This window comes from Mus caroli, chromosome 2 (genome assembly GCF_900094665.2).
Source record: "Mus caroli chromosome 2, CAROLI_EIJ_v1.1, whole genome shotgun sequence".
NCBI lineage: Eukaryota > Metazoa > Chordata > Mammalia > Rodentia > Muridae > Mus > Mus caroli.
In genome coordinates this window covers 57,579,957-57,597,170 of record NC_034571.1, presented here as the reverse complement: position 1 = coordinate 57,597,170, position 17,214 = coordinate 57,579,957, and the positions used below count along the sequence as shown (strand labels likewise).

The 17,214-nt window shown below is 36.8% G+C and overlaps 1 protein-coding gene across 5 annotated transcripts in view; it reads left to right on the top strand.

Annotated features, from left to right (window-relative positions):
* The window catches only part of Kcnh7 (potassium voltage-gated channel subfamily H member 7), a 456,981-nt gene that overhangs the window by 383,508 nt on the left and 56,259 nt on the right, over nt 1-17,214 (top strand). For 3 of the 5 annotated variants that reach the window (XM_021154157.2, XM_029472737.1, XM_029472734.1), the window contains one exon: nt 8,418-8,617. In XM_021154157.2, coding sequence (XP_021009816.1) covers nt 8,418-8,617 — 200 coding nt within the window. Of the gene's footprint in view, nt 1-8,417; nt 8,619-17,214 lie in introns of all 5 variants that reach the window. The other 2 variants (XM_021154171.2, XM_029472738.1) reach the window with 1 other exon arrangement.

The window sequence follows — 17,214 nt, the reverse complement described above, 5'->3', positions numbered from 1 at the left end:
AAAAGAAAAGAAAAGAAAAGAAAAGAAAAGAAAAGAAAAGAAAAGAAAAGAAAAGAAAAGAAAAGAAAAGAAAAGAAAAGAAAAGAAAAGAAAAAAGTCAGCTCTTGAACCTACTGATCTCTTCTAAGGCACAAACATATGGAACAATAGCGCTCAGGTCCAGTAAAGAGCTATGAAAGTACAAGCTGAACTAGTTTCAGAGCTCACACAGATAGAAGAGACAATAAAATTCAAACCAGCAGAGTAGAAAGCCTCACCGATAATCCAGATGTGCAGTAGAAATCTCAGAAAATACAGCCTTGAGAACCGAAACTAACATAGCCCTAACAAAGATTTAAAGGCAAGTCTCAACCATGACCTTTGGGATAGAGACATAGCTCAGCAGCAGAGCATCTCCTCTTCAAGTGGTCTATCTATCTATAAGACTACAAGAACAGTATCTAACTAAACAACAACAACAGGAAAAGGACTAGACATTAGATGAAGCTCAGGAAACAAACACACATTAGACACCTGGGATTACATCAAATTAAAAAGCCTCTGAGCATCAAAGAAAACAATAAAGAGTAAAGAGACAGTCTACAAAGTGAGAGAAAAGATGGACATTTATCAAAAGCTGACATACAAACAACCAAATGCAGGAAAGTGTTCAGCATCTCTAATCTCCATGCAAACACACATTAAAACTAGATCTCGCACCACCCTAGTAACAACATCTACAGTCAAATATATATATGTAAAATGCTACCACAAAAGACCGCTTGTGTACTGTTGGTAGAAACATACACTATGCAACTATTATGGAAAAATAAAGATATAGAAACTTCATTAACTGGGTTTATATACAAGGGGAATGAAATCAGTCAAAAAGATATTTCTCTACCCCCATCTTTACTCCAGCACAAATCACAATAGTTAAAAAAATGGAAATAACTTCAGTGCTACTCGTGAATAGAGAATGAAAATGTGGTAATAAGAAAAGGGAAAGTGTAGGTGGAGGCAAGAAATAAACTGATTCATGGGTAATAAGTTATGGTGAATAGGAATAAGAAAATCTGGTGTGCTACTATGCACTAACATGACTTTACACAGTAACTATTTAAAAGATTTTAGGTGTTTTTACCACAAAGAAATGATAAATGCTTGAGGAAATAGAAAACATTTCAACACACGCATTATCAAAATGTTATATGATGCCCACCAATAAATAGATTGTTTTTCTATGCCACCCATAAACACACTTAAATTTGATTTTAAGGGGAAAACAGTGTAGAATTCTGGAATATGAAACTTGCTCAGTGGGCACAGTATTTGCTGTGCAAGTCTGAAGATCTGATTTTCTCTTTAATATCCAACAACCACATTTTTAAGTCTGGATATGATGACAAGTGTCTCTAACCAGTCACTGAGAATGGAGCCAGAAGGATCCTAAGAGCTTGTTGCCCGGGCTGTCCACTAACAAGATCCAAGTTCAGAGACAGAATTTGGCTCAAAAATTATGCTGGATAAATGACTGAAAAAAGTATCTCTTGTTTGATGCCACCCTCTGGGATACACACATGCCTGTATTGCAAGTGTCCATGTACATCCGCATACACACACATTAATATAAAAATAATACACACACACACACACACACACACACACACACGAGAGAGAGAGAGAGACCAATATAAGAGAAAAAAACAGTCGAATGATTTTAAAAGAATAAGAAGTCCAGCACCATGCAATATTATTTCAAACAATAATTATAGTTATGATGACCATTAACAAGAGAGAGAACAAATAAAGACATGTAGACCTGACAAAATTCATTCAACTAGGAGGTGAAACCAAGCTCTTGATAAATGCAAGTCTGGAATCCTCAAGAAGAAGAGCAAGCAAAAGCAGCAAGGTGGAGCCCCCAGAATGAAGGAGGTGGGTGGAGACTTGTTCAGAAATGCTATAGCTTGATTTTTCCTTCAAGATTGAGAAAAACTATAAAAGACAGGTTTGAAAAAAATTCAATGAATATGAGACAAACTGAGAACAAGACATATCAAGGCACATTATCAAACTGCCAAAAACTAACCACAACGTGAAATTTTCAAAGGTAGTAAAAGAAAAATAAAGACATTATAAACAACATAAAAATAATAAAATTGACAGATCTATTATATACAATGGAATCAACAAGACAATAGGGAAAGATCTCTAAATTGCTGGACAAAAAGGAGGATCTGTCACCATGGAAACTTATTATTAAACTGAATTTCAAACTAGGACAAGGAAGAAGGTGACATGATTTATCATGAACAGACTATAAGAAACTATAAATTCTTCGAATGAACGGAGAACTACACCATGTAAAAGTATGAAATACCTAGGAATGAAAGAGACCAAAACTAGTACTTATAGGAATGAATTGAAAGCATTTGCTCTTGTCTTTATACACCTTCAAGATAATTGACCATAGTGAAAATAGTGTGTGTGAATTATCGGTTTGGTAAAATATGTAAAAAGAGGTGTGGCAATGACAGCCCAAAGGAGCAAAGGTGACAGAGAAGTTCACTGCTGTGAAACCCCTGAATCACTTGAGACAGTATTCAATGTGTGAGAAAGAAATAATTACATGGAAAACTAGAAACTATGTTAATAAAAATTCAATAAAATTGGCCCAAACATATAGGAATCAGCTAAAGCTGGCTATTATTATAAAAAAAAATAAAATAAAGCAATAACCTAGAAGTTCCAAATATCCATCTTAAAAAGTTGGCAAGAGACAAATAACTTAAGGTATACAAATAGAAAAAATAATAGTGATAAGAGGAAATTATGAAACTATTTGGACACATACATAGAGATATTTACTGGACATAAATCCTGGCCTCTTTTCAAGGGTTAGGATAATTAATACTCCTTCTACCAGGCTTGGCCAAGGTACAAATATCCATCATTACTAAGGGAATGTTTCAATTCCAAGACACTGAAAAGCCGACCAATCAAGACTGTTGCCCCATTTTAGTTAGACCTCCCGCTGCTACTCCTGGTTTGGCTGCACAACTTTACTGCACATGGCCTGGAGCTCCAGGCTAACCATTGTCTACACTATGTGCCCTCACCTTGCATGATCCTCAAAGAGAATAAATCAATACTCTTAGTAATGCAGTTGGTATAAATTTAGTTTTGTTCATTTGTTTGCAAAGTCCCAGACCAGTGCCAATATCGTCTCAACACTTCTGCCACAGTGTAAGACATGATGAACAGAAACAGACTAGACTAAGAAGTCTTATGATAGCATGGACTACATCTGGTTTTGCACACTTTGGATGAAAAGCTGCGCTCTGTTGCTTGAGCTGCAGGTCAACGGTAGAATGTCTTACTGATGGGAAAGACCCAAGATGTATAACCCAATATCACCATCAACACCAACACCACAGAAAACATTAATAACTGATTTGCGATTGACAATATAGAGCAAATTGCACTATTGATAACATGATAGCTTAAAGAAAAAAAACTTTAAAATAAAAATTGGTCAATTGTATCTCATCAAAATTATTTATTTTTCAAATGACAATGTTGAGCTGGGTCTGATTACACATGCCTTCAATGCCAGCACATAGAGGGCAGAGGCAGGTGTGAGTTGGAAGCCAGCCTACACTACACAGAAATTTTCCCGTCAACCAGGGCAATATTGTAAGATGCCATCTCAAAAAAAAAATCAAATGACGTTGTTTAAAACGAAAAAGGTAAAAGTGAAAAACTAGAAGAAAATATTTAGAAGATATAAATATGAAAAAAAGTCTAGCATCCAGAATATATTAAGAATTCTTACAACTTTACAAAAAAGATAATTGAGAATTTTTTAATGAGCAAATTATTTTAACAGACACTGCACAAAAAGACATATGAATATTGAAAAAGTCCATTTAAAAGTAGTATTAGTCACTGGTGAAATGCAAATTAACCACTAATGAGACACACTACACATGCTACCTTGGTTAATTTAAAATGGCAATACCAAATGTCAGTAGGATATGGAACAAACGGTATTGCCATAGTATGCTGGGGAGAACATAAAATAAGACTTTGGAAAACAACTTGTTTCTTGCAAAGTTAAATAAGCTATATCATAAATCTAGGTGTTTAAAACACAAATGAAAATACAAGCCCACACAAGTATTTGTACACAAATGTTCATAACAGTTTTTATGTTTAACAGCCAATGTGTGGAGAAATAGTGGGTTTTTTTTTCTGTCAGCAGGTGATGTAATCAAACTCCAATACATCCTTATGATTTAATTTAAAAAAAAAAAAAAAACACTGATAGACACAGTGATTCTCAGCCTTATGCTGAACAAAAGGCAAACTCATACAGAATGTGTGCAGTGGTACCTGAGAGGTGAGACTCATTGCTCCAGTTTCATATCTGAATGAACATAGGCAATGAAGACACACAATCATGTGTTCAGGGATGCTAGAAACAGCTCAACTGTGCTTGCAGATTGGACATACTTGTCACAACTAAATAAACTGTACCCTTAAAATTAAAACATCTAGTTATATGCTAGTTGTGTACCAATAAATTTTCATCCTTATTTATTTTTTAAAACACATGGAGTAGATTTTTTAAAAAGCAAAAATCTAAAAGTTCTAATAGAATACTTAAGCTCATACTTTCTTAGCAATCTATAATTAAGCTCATACTTTCTTAGCAATCTGTGTGCTTTTGGGAAGGAGGATATATTTATTTTGTTTCTATAATACTTCAACGTGATTTAAACAGTTCTGAGGAAGTCAAACTTTCCACTATAGAAGACTAAGGGGACTAAATGAGATGTTGAGTTAGAGAAAGTCCCATGTATAGATAGTCTTATTTATTTGCATATTTGTTTGTTTAATCTGACAATATATATTTGTATATAGAATTTCATACAGAATATACAATATTCTATGCCAGTGAATGGGCAAAAACTAAATGAGATTTGTAGAATATAATAATTCATTCTCTTTAGCTGGCAATATTTTGCTCTAAAAGGGTGGCAGAAGAGATAAAACCTCAAATCTTTGGAATTTTAAAATCCAAAGTGTATAATTTACCAAAGATGAATTTCAAGTTTTGATTCAGGATTCCAATGACATACTTAAAATCAAGGGTTACCATCTTTGACAGTTTTCAATTCCCAGTTCTGCAGTAGCATTTTTATACATTTCATGAAGAAATGGAGATAAAACTACCGTATCTACTAAGGCCCCAATAAGAACTGATTCCTGACCTCTCTTCTTCATATTATGAGCCTCTGGAAAAATAGATGATATGGGCCTTGTGTATAGGATAGGGAAGAGATCTACAGAGTTTTGCAGAACTAAGACATAATTTCATCCTTTGTTATGATAGTCCAAACTCAAGAGAGCATGCATCTTCTGCCATAGACAGTAAGAAAGAGAGTGAACTCTCCCTGTTCCAATTTCTGTTCTACTAAAACCTTCAGTGGACTGTATAGATGATGGCCACCTACAGAGGAGGATTCAATTTGCTTTACTTAGCTCAAATATTAATTTCAATCAGACACATCCTTACAGACTCAGAGTGGCATATAATCAAATTATCTTAATACCCTGCCCCAGTCAAGTGGTCATGAAGTTAATCCTGGTCTTTCCTCATTTTCTTTATGTATTTAAATAAATGATCACATCTTTCCTAGAAACATGCCCTTCTTTGGATATCTCTGGCACACAAAGATCATTACAATTAAGCATGATACGATATGCAAAAGAAATCAGCTGAGGAGGAAGACAAATGATCAGAAAGAACGAAAGAAAGAAAGAAAGAAAGAAAGAAAGAAAGAAAGAAAGAAAGAAAGAAAGAAAGAAAGAAAGAAAGAAAGAAAAACCTACTAGTATAGAGAAGCCTAAATCAGATGGCATCTGTTTTTTAAATGAGCAAGTATTTTTTAAAGGAATGTTTAGAAAATGCCTTTCAAAGGAAAAGAAGAATGTGTTGGACGAACATAGTTGAATCCCATACTTCACACTGTGCTGTTGCTTTGAATGTCTCATCACTGCTTACTGTACCCAGAGCCTGAAATCCACGTTGCCACATCCAAGTTCTTGACAGGATTCCCAAGAACCATAAGCAGCACAGACATCATTCAAGTTTTCTACATGAAACATATGGCTTCTATGTTAGAGTTATTAGAAACACAAACACAAAGGGAAAACAATAAGAATATGAAGGATTTACTTTAATAAAAATGTAGCTCAAGAGCTTAGTGCTAAAGAGCTCTTGCTATGCTCACAAAAGATCTAGGTTCAGTTCCCAGTATCCAATCAGTGGCTCACAGCCATCTATAACTCCACTTCCAGGGGATCTAATCCCCATTTTGGTCTCAGTGGACACCAGTTATACACATGTTGCACATATACGCATGCAGACAAAAACTTCATACACATTTTTAAAATGTTCTCCCAAAAAATATTAATGAGGATATTCCAAATGCTCAATGTAAATTTATGTCATAGCGCTTTCTGCCCATAGATGAGCAAAAATGTGCTATAGATCTCTTGGCAAAAGTTAAGCAATATACATTTTTTCTAAGTCAGATATATGTATGAATATGTATAGCTATGAGATCAAAGTAATTAAAATCAATTAAGAAGTGCACTCAAATTAACACTCTAAGAAAACTTTATGTTCCATATGAAAATTAGTCAATTACTTTAGAACTCCAGAGTATTGAAAATTTGCAATGAGGTTTAACCATGACAATATTAGATTGCAGACTGTGGTAGAAATAAGTCCTTGTTTTAAAAATAGTAATTCAAGTCTAATTAAAAATTTAATGTTTAAATTTTATTATAGTATCTTATTAATTTTTTATAGTTTCATACATGCATAAAGTGTAGTTTAATCATACTCCTCATGCCTCCCACCCCTCCCCTCCTTTTACCCTCCTCCAAATTTCATGTCATTACCCACTTTTTTAACAACTCACCAAGTCTGATTTCTGCTACACATGGGTATGGGGTTATTCTCCAGAGTATGGTTGCTCTACCAGGGTCTATGACCTTAAAGAAAATTGACTTTCCCTCTCTACAGAACTGCCCATTGTTAGGAGCCCTTTCTTCCTTCATACTGGGATGTTGCCTGGTTTGTTCTTGTGCAGGCAACTACAGCCCCTATGAGACTACGAGCACAGTGGCCTTGTTCCATCTAGAAGACACTGCTTTGCTCTGGTCCTCCCTGACTTTTATTCTTAAAATCTTTTGAATTCCCCTTCCATGGTGTTCTCTGAGCCTTGGTGGGAGAGGAAAGTATACTGTAGATGTCCCATGTGTGACTAACTCCAACTACTATACTGACTCTATGTACCCAGTGCATAGAGTCATCTGTGTTACCTGTCCTCTGCACTAAAACCACCTCTGAGGAGGTCTACGGGTTTCAATAAGATATGGGTGAGAGATACAAATATAAAGAGCCAGCTGATATTGTGCCCATTTATTAAAGTAATGATGGTAGGTTGAGCTTTGAGTGTACGATCTTCCCAACAATGTGTTCTTGGCTGTATTTATGGTACTAGGCTCAAGTTTTCTCCTGTGGAGCTGACCGTAAATTGCTTACCGTTCAGTTACTGTTGCACCCATGGGCATATTCTTCCATGCTGATCATTATTTTAGCTCTAAGAGTTCACAGCTGCATAAGATTGTTGATAACTTTTCTCCCTAACTCTGCATATCATTTTCAAATTTTATGAAAGCCACTCAGCAGGTGAAAGCTTCCTGGTCCACATCAATGTGATTTCTCCATGTCCTATAACAATACCATGTAGGAAGAGAGATTGCCATATGGAAACCTGTTATTTTGTCAAACATGTGTGTGTGCGTGTGCATGTGCGTGTGCGTGTGCCTGTGTTTGATTGCAGTTGCCCTTCACATGGAATAATGCTCATCTCAGAATAATGTGCATAAGGTCACCAAATAAAAAGTCCATGGACATCTATGTGATTCTTGCACCAAAGTTGTTACTCAAGGGTGCCATTGTTCCTTGTTGTCCACCAAAACTTGATAAGTCTATATTACTGAAAAAGCAGGTTTTAAATACCTAAAAGATATTTTTGTCTTATGAAAAACTTTTGAGAGAAATACATACAGATAGGATGGGTTTTCACAAATGTACTGAACATCCAGTTAATATTCTTGGTTGCATGTGTATCTCACAAAGAAATACCAATTTTACTTTAAATCATGATGATTTTGGGATATTTTACATCTTTTTACTATTAAAAATGTAAAGAGGGATTACTGTAACCAAGGTCCAGGGGTAAACTGACATACCTGGGTTAAATAATTAAAATCAGCACATTTGATATTCTGAGAAAATATACTCTGCCCAAGCACAGTGTTTCCCCATAACTTTGTTTTTTTATCCAATCCAGCTCTAATGTATGCGAGCATTTTTGGGAACGTTTCTGCAATTATTCAAAGACTGTACTCGGGAACTGCCAGGTACCACATGCAGATGCTGAGAGTAAAAGAGTTCATTCGCTTCCACCAAATCCCCAACCCTTTGAGGCAACGGCTTGAGGAGTATTTCCAGCATGCATGGACTTACACTAACGGCATAGACATGAACATGGTAAGTATTTCTGTTTCCCAAAACAGAGTCTCTGCAGGCATTACAGCTGTAGTGAAATGAAAGGCCAGTCTCACCAGCTTTGAGCCCTGTGCTTTTGTTTCCTTCTCTTGGATGTTTATTTTTCTCCCCTGGAGATAGTGTCTCATTCTCAATTCATGGCATTGCATGGTGCTATATCTAGTTATACTGTGTGGCAAAGGCATTATAACGTGATGCAAACTGATATAACTATGTGTCATAGAGTTCCCACCTCCAATTAAAGGACACATTGTCTTAGCTAAAACTCGGGCCTTCGTGGTACAGCCTGGTTATAAACAAACAAACAAACGAACAACAAGGTAGTTGAATCCATGTGCAATTTGATTTGCAAAATGAGCTGTGACATTCTGATGACCCTAAGTAGAGATCCGAGACTAACATTTTTTTTTTAAGTAGGACATCATGAATACTTGTAGGAAAGATTAGAGATTTTTAAGTAAGTCAAAAAGCAGGAAGTTTCATGCTTCCCTTTACAATTCATTATATTCCATTTCAGTATCCTTTGTTTAATGACTCTTTCTGCTAAAGAGGGAGAATAAACAAGTTGACATTTTAAAAAAGGAGAAGAACACTTCTTACAAATACCTCCTGAAACACTGCACAAAAATCAGCATAGTTAAGATGAATAGTTCTGAAGAGCTCTTTTTAGGATCAAGAGGGTGGTTCCCATTATTTTCCTTGCTATTTGCCTTTGGAGACCCAATGCTACAGATACACTATGTAGCAAAGTCAATCCCCATGACATATTACAGAGCCATAGGAAAAGACATCCTCACAGCACTCCTCTGTTCTGAAAATTCTTCTGAAAACACATAGTTCATATTTAATAATTCCATCGATTACATAGTGTCATTTTTGTGGGAGTGTATATGTATAGCTTAGATTGCTATTTTTCATTTGACCAGAGTTGATCTAACAAAAAGACAATGGATCAAATTTAGAAATCATGGTGAAGGTCATTGAGGAATTACTGCCAACTCAAAGACATGTCTATATAGGGATAATTTTTATCATAGCTGCATGTGATTTATTTGACTGAGAGATAAAAATCATATTATCATAAAAATTTTAATTTGAAGAAACAAATGAGTAAGCACATTTTAGCCAAAAATGGAGGAGCTCAAGTCCATGAGTTGATATTTTCAGTTGTCCCAAGGTTCATGGTGAAAACTCCACTTAATAAATTGATCTCTTATGAGATGATTTTAATCTTCCAAGAAAGAACACCTATATATTGGCTGCTTTTATAAACTGTTATTGTAATTGTTTAATGAAGAGACCAGCATTCAAAAACCACTGGGGAATTTTTAGTGCTGGGCTGGCTTAAGCAGTGTCAAGAACTTGTAATTAAAATATGTGTCACTCAGTTTTATTGTTCCATACTGCCAGAGGATTTCAATAACAGGAGTAAAGCAGTCATCTATTTTACTTTCCTTCTCCATAACATCTAGATCTATGACCATTTTTTGTGATAAAATATTTTGTGACAACTATTTACCTGCCATTGTTTGACTCTATTACCTATAAATATGGTTTATATACCCCTTGCCTATTTACAATGTACTTATGAAAGATTTATCTCTTTCCTGTCTGCTTCACACCTTAACACACGGAATCACAACACCCACCGGTAAGAACAGGAGGTATTTATATCCAATTTAATTCTCGTGTAAACTGTGGAGAATACCCTTGTTATCTCTCAGGGTTAGAGCTTGTTAAGTGATTTCCAGTGTTAGATCTGATCTTCTTTGCATGATGTAGCAGAGGAGATACAAAGCAAGAAGCTGGGGAAGATAACATGGAAGAGGCCAAGTATAGAACAGAAAGAAAAAAAAACTCCATTTTAGTAACAACTTGACCTCCAACAATGTTTATGTCCAGTTTCCTACTCCCCACAAAAAAAAAAGAAAAAATACCTCTCTGCCCCCATTCCCACAATGGTAGAGGTTATGGGTATACGGTTTGCATTAGATAATTGTCATAAAGAAAATTCATTCTCTTTCATCATCCTCTTTTCATGATGTAGGTGCTTTCTCTTCTAATCATCTGCATGCCAGTATTACATGATCCTGGAGCGTGTAAGCTCTAAGCCATGTGCCGCTGAGACTTGCATGTGGTTTTGAAAACTTGACTTTGCACGAACTTCTTGTTTGTACATGGTGTCTACATTTTCATTTTGTGGCTGCAAAGTGAGTAAAAGAAAAAAGAAAAAGAAAAGAAAAGAAAAAGAAACTCAGTTAACTCGGAACAGCACGTAGAAGATGTTGCGTAATATTAAACATGATGTGTAGAACAAAGTTGACTAGCAGAAAGCAACTGTATATTAGACTTTTGAGAGGTTAAAAAAAAAAAAGTCCTTTCTTTTTTAACCTCCAAAACCACACTGTTAAAGATTCTTGTGTCTTGTCAAATTACTGTTGGTAAAATTATAGTTGAATAACAGTTGAAAGATACCTAGTTTGTGTACCATGATACATAAAACTACATCAAACTGTTGTATTTTACATCAACATTCCATATTATTTCATTTAAGTATAAACTTAAATATAATTTCCCATGAGACATTTCAGGTCATTTTTTTACTGTTCAGTCATTTCCAATGTTTCTGAACACACAGTTAGTTTGCCTAAAATTATTTCATTATCTAAACATTTGATTGCTTACCAGACCACCAAAACAGTAAATAATTGACCTAAAAATGAGACTATATTCCTTAGCCCTTCTATATTTTACTTTTCATATGCATTATTGCCAAAATGTTCCAGAACAGAAAAACATCATGGATTCCCTTTCATTTGAATCAAAATAGCCCAGAGTACAATAGGAAAGGGTCAAGCAAAGAAAGGTAGTAAAAGGGACGTGTTCTTCAGAGTCTGGCTTCAGCTTGGGGATTATTGTACAATTGTCTCAAGTACGTGTGCACATTAATTCCTGAAGATATTTTATCTTCTGCATACAGAAACTGGACCAGTTAGCAATAAGGAGATATTTTCTCAAGTTAAATCTAATAGTATTTCAATGAATGTCCCCAAGTCAAAGCCATCTCCTGATCCAGTCTAAAATTTCTGGTTATCCAACATTATTTTGGAGTGAATGCTACCAAAAAAATAAATAAATAAATAAAAAGATAATGAAAATTGTTTTCTATGTAAGTGTTAGATCCAGTAAACTAAGATCACACTTGAGAGCTAGGCTTGAATGAAGAAGAGCTCTGATGGTCCAACTGTCCGTTATCACAACAGGAAGTAAACATTATAACTTTAATATTAGCATGGAAGATTATGTGCATTTAGCGGAGGGTTTTTGCTTTCCCTAAAAATTTGTGCTACAACAACCAACTAATGGCTGAAAAACAGGAAAAAAATCAGAAGACCTTGGCACTTATTCTCAGCATGCCACCATTCTTGTGCAAGTCACTTAATCTTTCTGTAGCTTCAATAAGCTCGCCACTTATAAACATTGAAAAAGGCACCTGTATTCAAGTAAAATATATGCTTCATAATCTATCTGCTGCCTATGCCGTCCGTTCCCTGTAGGAGGCATCTGCGCCTTCCTTGTGGAAAAGCTTGCATTGAATATTGTTCCAATGCCCATCTACAAAGTGGATGTTAGAACTGTTCATTGTAGAGAACATAATTCCAGAAAACACACGCAGAAGGTCAAGGCCACACACACTGAATTATTCAATTCAGGCACATCTTTATTTAGTTGATTTCAGGATGGACAGGATGGATAAAGATAAGAGGATTTTTGTTAGGACTGCTTAATGAAGGAAAATTTGAGAGATGAGTATAGAAAGTATCTGGACTTATAGTATAGATAAGAAATAAATTCTCCAGAAAGGTGAACAGAAAAAAACCACTTTGAACACAGGTAAGGAGAAAAATTGATAAGGGGGTGAGGAGGTCCCTAGAGGTATCCAGGCAGGGAGGCAAGCCAGGCAGAGATAGAATAAAAACCAGGTGCAGATTGACTCCATCAACCTGTATCAGACTTCAAAGGAGTCTAATAGCAGGAGGTTTATTCCAGGGTACATAAGCCCAGTATAATTTGAAAAAAAAATATGGCACAATAAAATCTCTGGTGTATGAAGAAACACTGAAACTCAATTCATGATACATATCACTTCTTCTAGAGAATGAGTTCTATATGTGATACCTGCCCTAGCTTAAGGGCCTAAGGGTCTGGACTGGTCTCAGTCATACAGATAGCATAGAAGTTATTTGGTCTATGAGTTATATGTGGTCCTTGTTGTCTGAGCTTGGGGAATCTTCTGGCTATTGGGGTCCTTTAGATTACTAGCCCCCTCTGATCTTATTTGTAGAAGCTTGATATGGGCTGGCCCAACAGATAGTGCAGATCACAAAGCTAAGAATAACTTCCAATTCTTAGCTTTATCATGGAACATCAGAGTATTCATTTTTCCCCATTGGAAAGACAAATCCTGTGTGCTTAACGTTCTTGGTTTCTCTGGAGATCTGTGGGCACAAGTATCTTTGTGCTGTGCTCCCAATAAGGGGGCATGATGCCTTTCAGGAATAAGGGGGAAAACTCCTCGCCAGCACTGTACTACATGTTCTAAGCTCCCACATTAACTACACTCTAGATGAATGGTGAAGAGGGTAGAGATGTATGTAAAAGCAGAGCTGTACAAGTAGAGGCTTTAAATATTTCAATGAAGAGTCAGCCTCAGAGGCTAAACATTTTTCCAAACACAGTGGTATTCTGTGTGACATAGCATGCTTCTTAAAAGATGTAACATATAAACACAAAGTAGAACAATGACTGATTAATGACAGACTGTTTAAAACAGAATAGAGACCCTTATTTCGTGGGACTGCTGTGATTTTCTTTCAGGACAGAGTTTCTCTCTGTAGCCCAGGCTGTCCTAGAAATCACTTTGTAGACCAGGCTGGCCTCAATCTTAGACATTCCCTGACTCTGCCTCTGGAGTGCTAGGATTAAAGATGTACTCCACCACCCATCTGGGGCTAGTGTTATTGCTAAGAGATATTTTAATCAAAAATTTATGTTCCTCATTTTCATATCTCTTCTAGTTTTTCAATGACCTGGCAGAGTAGCCTCCAGTACTCTGGAGTATTGCAGTGATCTCTGCCTTCATCATCAAATTGTGCTCAAGGCAAATCCCATTTGGGGCAGCAGAAAGATCAGCAAGTCAGTCTCAAAATCATGAAGACTTGAGTTCGATCCCCATAGCATATTAAAATAATATAAAAAGAAAGAAAAAGAAATCAAAAGTAGTGGTTTCTACTTATGACTCCACCACAGATAGACTCTCCAGTTAGCTTGCTCAGCCTACCAGGTACATTTCAGGCTAATTAGAGAGCCCTGTCTCAATATACCAAGTGGACAGTAGCTGCAGGCTGACCTACAAGTTTAACCTCCAGTCTCCCAAAGCATGAGCACACATGCGCATTCATTCCTGCATGCACACACACAAACACTGAGATAAAACCATTTTTTCTGGACTGTTAATTAAAATTTTTCACATGTGATAGACTTTGATATTCAGATCATACTTTTTGACAGATCACAGTAAAGTGCAATGGTAGGGACCTGTGCTAGTACTCATTACTGAAATCAAGTAAAAACAATCCTTACAGTAAACCCTGTCACCAAGGTAAAAGGAAAGCTTTAAAATAGTGTAGCAAGATCTGCGTATTCAATCCTTTTACCTTTCCTAAAATCAGTGTCCATAAGGTACACACATGAATGTACACACACACACATACAACTTAAATATTTTAAAGATAATAATTTCATGTGCATGGTGGTTAATCAGTCTGCAGAGATTTCCTATCTCTGCAAAAAGGGTAGATTATAACCTTGAACTGAGAAGCATATTAGTATACAAGTTTTGTCTCTCTTCATCTCCTTCTGTAGCAGGACCCTAGGTCACATATACTTCTAAAAGGGTTAAGTGCATCTGCCCATCCTATGCTACTTACTCAAAACCTCTTTAAAATATCACCATAGGAAAAAAAAAACAAACAACAATAATAACAACAACAAAAGCATCGCAAGCTCCCTGACATGACCGATAGAAAGCATAAACAGAGCACCTGATGTCTTTAGGTGACAAGCCACTCAGTCATCTTTAAAAATGATGGCAGTCATGCAAGAATGACTTATCTCAGCTTATCTACGTTATCTACTTAAATATAAGCCGACCACTGTGCAGTGAGTCCTCCCTCCAACCACCCCCAACTCATGTAGCATTAGCTGTCCCTGAATTCATTGTATAGACCAGACTTGCCTTAAATTCAAAGATCTGTCTATTTCTACTTCCTGTGTGCTGGGATTAAAGGCATGTGTGTCACCACACCCAACTTATTTAGCAGTTTCTGACCCAAGGGAAGAAATGACAGCTTGCCCTAGGGCTTTAAACAGATCAATGACTAACTGAAGAAACACATCACAGAGACAATGAATCCATTCTGGGCTTCAATTTCTCCATGCAATGCTAATATTCCTCTGGCAGCAATAGAGACTAAAAATGATATCTTCATTTGTTTTCCAACTCCTTAAAATAATGACCCTGTTTGAACAGGGCCCTTGAGTGTAGTTCCTGATGGAGAAGGGAATGACATATTATAAAACACTTTCTTTGGTAAGTTAGGAAGAGGCAGAGTCATTCAAACCCAATTCAGGCTCCTGTTCTTCTATCAACACAGGTTAAGCCAATAAAAAAGAGAAAGGAAATAGAAAACACACCTGTTGCACAGCCTCCAGAGACTTGAACACAACTGGAGTGGCTAGAGAACCCAGGAAAGACACACAACACTGAAGGCTGGGATCTGATGTCTCTCTGCTGGAGAAGCCATAGTGCCCTGAATCTCAGCATGATATGCAGAGTTGAGCAGAAAAGCAGGGTTATTGTTCATAGCTGAACAAGGAGACAGGGATAGATACAGATAAAGAAGCAGGGTTTATTTATGGACTATAGCTGAATCAAAAGGATAGGCTCAGCTAATTTCACGAAGAGGAGCCTCTCCAGGTGGGCAAACTTCAGGCTGTAACATCAGGGGATAGAGAGAGTTAGGGTGGACATTTTCTACACACACTATCAGCAACCACACAGGGACCAAGAGGAAAACCTGCCATTTCTCTCTGAGCATCGCTCTGGGGAGCAGGTAAACTTTACCATTTCCTCTATTGGACTGATCCCATGCCAACAGCTCACACTCACTCAGGAACCTATTCACTGTGGCTTCCTTCACTTGCTCCTCCCTACACAGAGTTCACAGGAGCTTGGTAATAAAATTGTTACACAGCATTTCTCTAACTTAATGAACTCATATCATCCTCAATATCCCACCCCTCCCGCGGGTGGGGGTGGTGGAAGCCTGATATTCTCTTCCATGAAAAACAAATCCATGTACTAGCGATTGTTATTAACAAATATGTAAATGTTCTACCTGATATGTTCGGCTTTCTTCTTTACCAATTTAAGGATGAAAATACGCAGAAACAATTCACTCAAACCATCTTATTTCATAACAATAAGAAAGTAATAGCACTATTATCCACTTATCAGTGAGTGCATATCATGTGTGTTCTGTTGTGATTGGGTTACCTCACTCAAGATATATCTTCCGGATCCATCCATTTGACTAAGAATTTCATAAATTTATTCTTTTTAATAGCTGAGTAGTACTCCATTGTGTAAATGTACCACATTTTCTGTATCCATTCCTCTGTTGAGGGGCATCTGGGTTCTTTCCAGCTTCTGGCTATTATAAATAAGGCTGCTATGAACATAGTGGAGCATGTGTCCTTATTAGCTGGAACATCTTCTAGGTATATGCCCAGTAGAGGTATTGCTGGATCTTCCAGCAGAAGTATGTCCAATTTTCTGCGGAACAACCAGACTGATTTCCAGAGAGGTTGTACCAGCTCACAATATCCACCAGCACTGGAGGAGTGTTCCTCTTTCTCCACATCCTCGCCAGCACCTGAATTTTTTATCTTAGCCATTTTGACTGGTGTGGGGTGGAATTTCAGGGTTGTTTTGATTTGCATTTCCCTGGTGATTAAGGATGTTGAGCATTTTTTCAGGTGCTTCTCAACCATTCGGTATTCCTCAGCTGAGAATTATTTGTTTAGCTCTGTACCCCATTTTTAATGGGGTTATTTGATTTTCTGGAGTCCAGCTTCTTGAGTTCTTGGTATATTGGATATTAGTCCCTTATTGGATTTAGGATTGGTAAAGATCTTTTCCCAATCTGTTGGTGGCCTTTTTGTCTTATTGACAGTGTCTTTTGCCTTGCAGAAGCTTTGCAATTTTATGAGGTCCCATTTGTCGATTCTCAATCTTACAGCATAAGCCACTGCTGTTATGTTTAGGAATTTTTCCCTGTGCCCATATCTTTGAGGCTTTTCCCCACTTTCTCCTCTATAAGTTTTAGTGTCTCTGGTTTTATGTGGAGTTCCTGGCCCTAGCATTCCCCTGTACTGAGGCACATAATCTTTGTAAGACCAAGGGTCTGCCAATGATGGCCGACTAGGCCATCTTCTGCTACATATGCAGCTAGAGA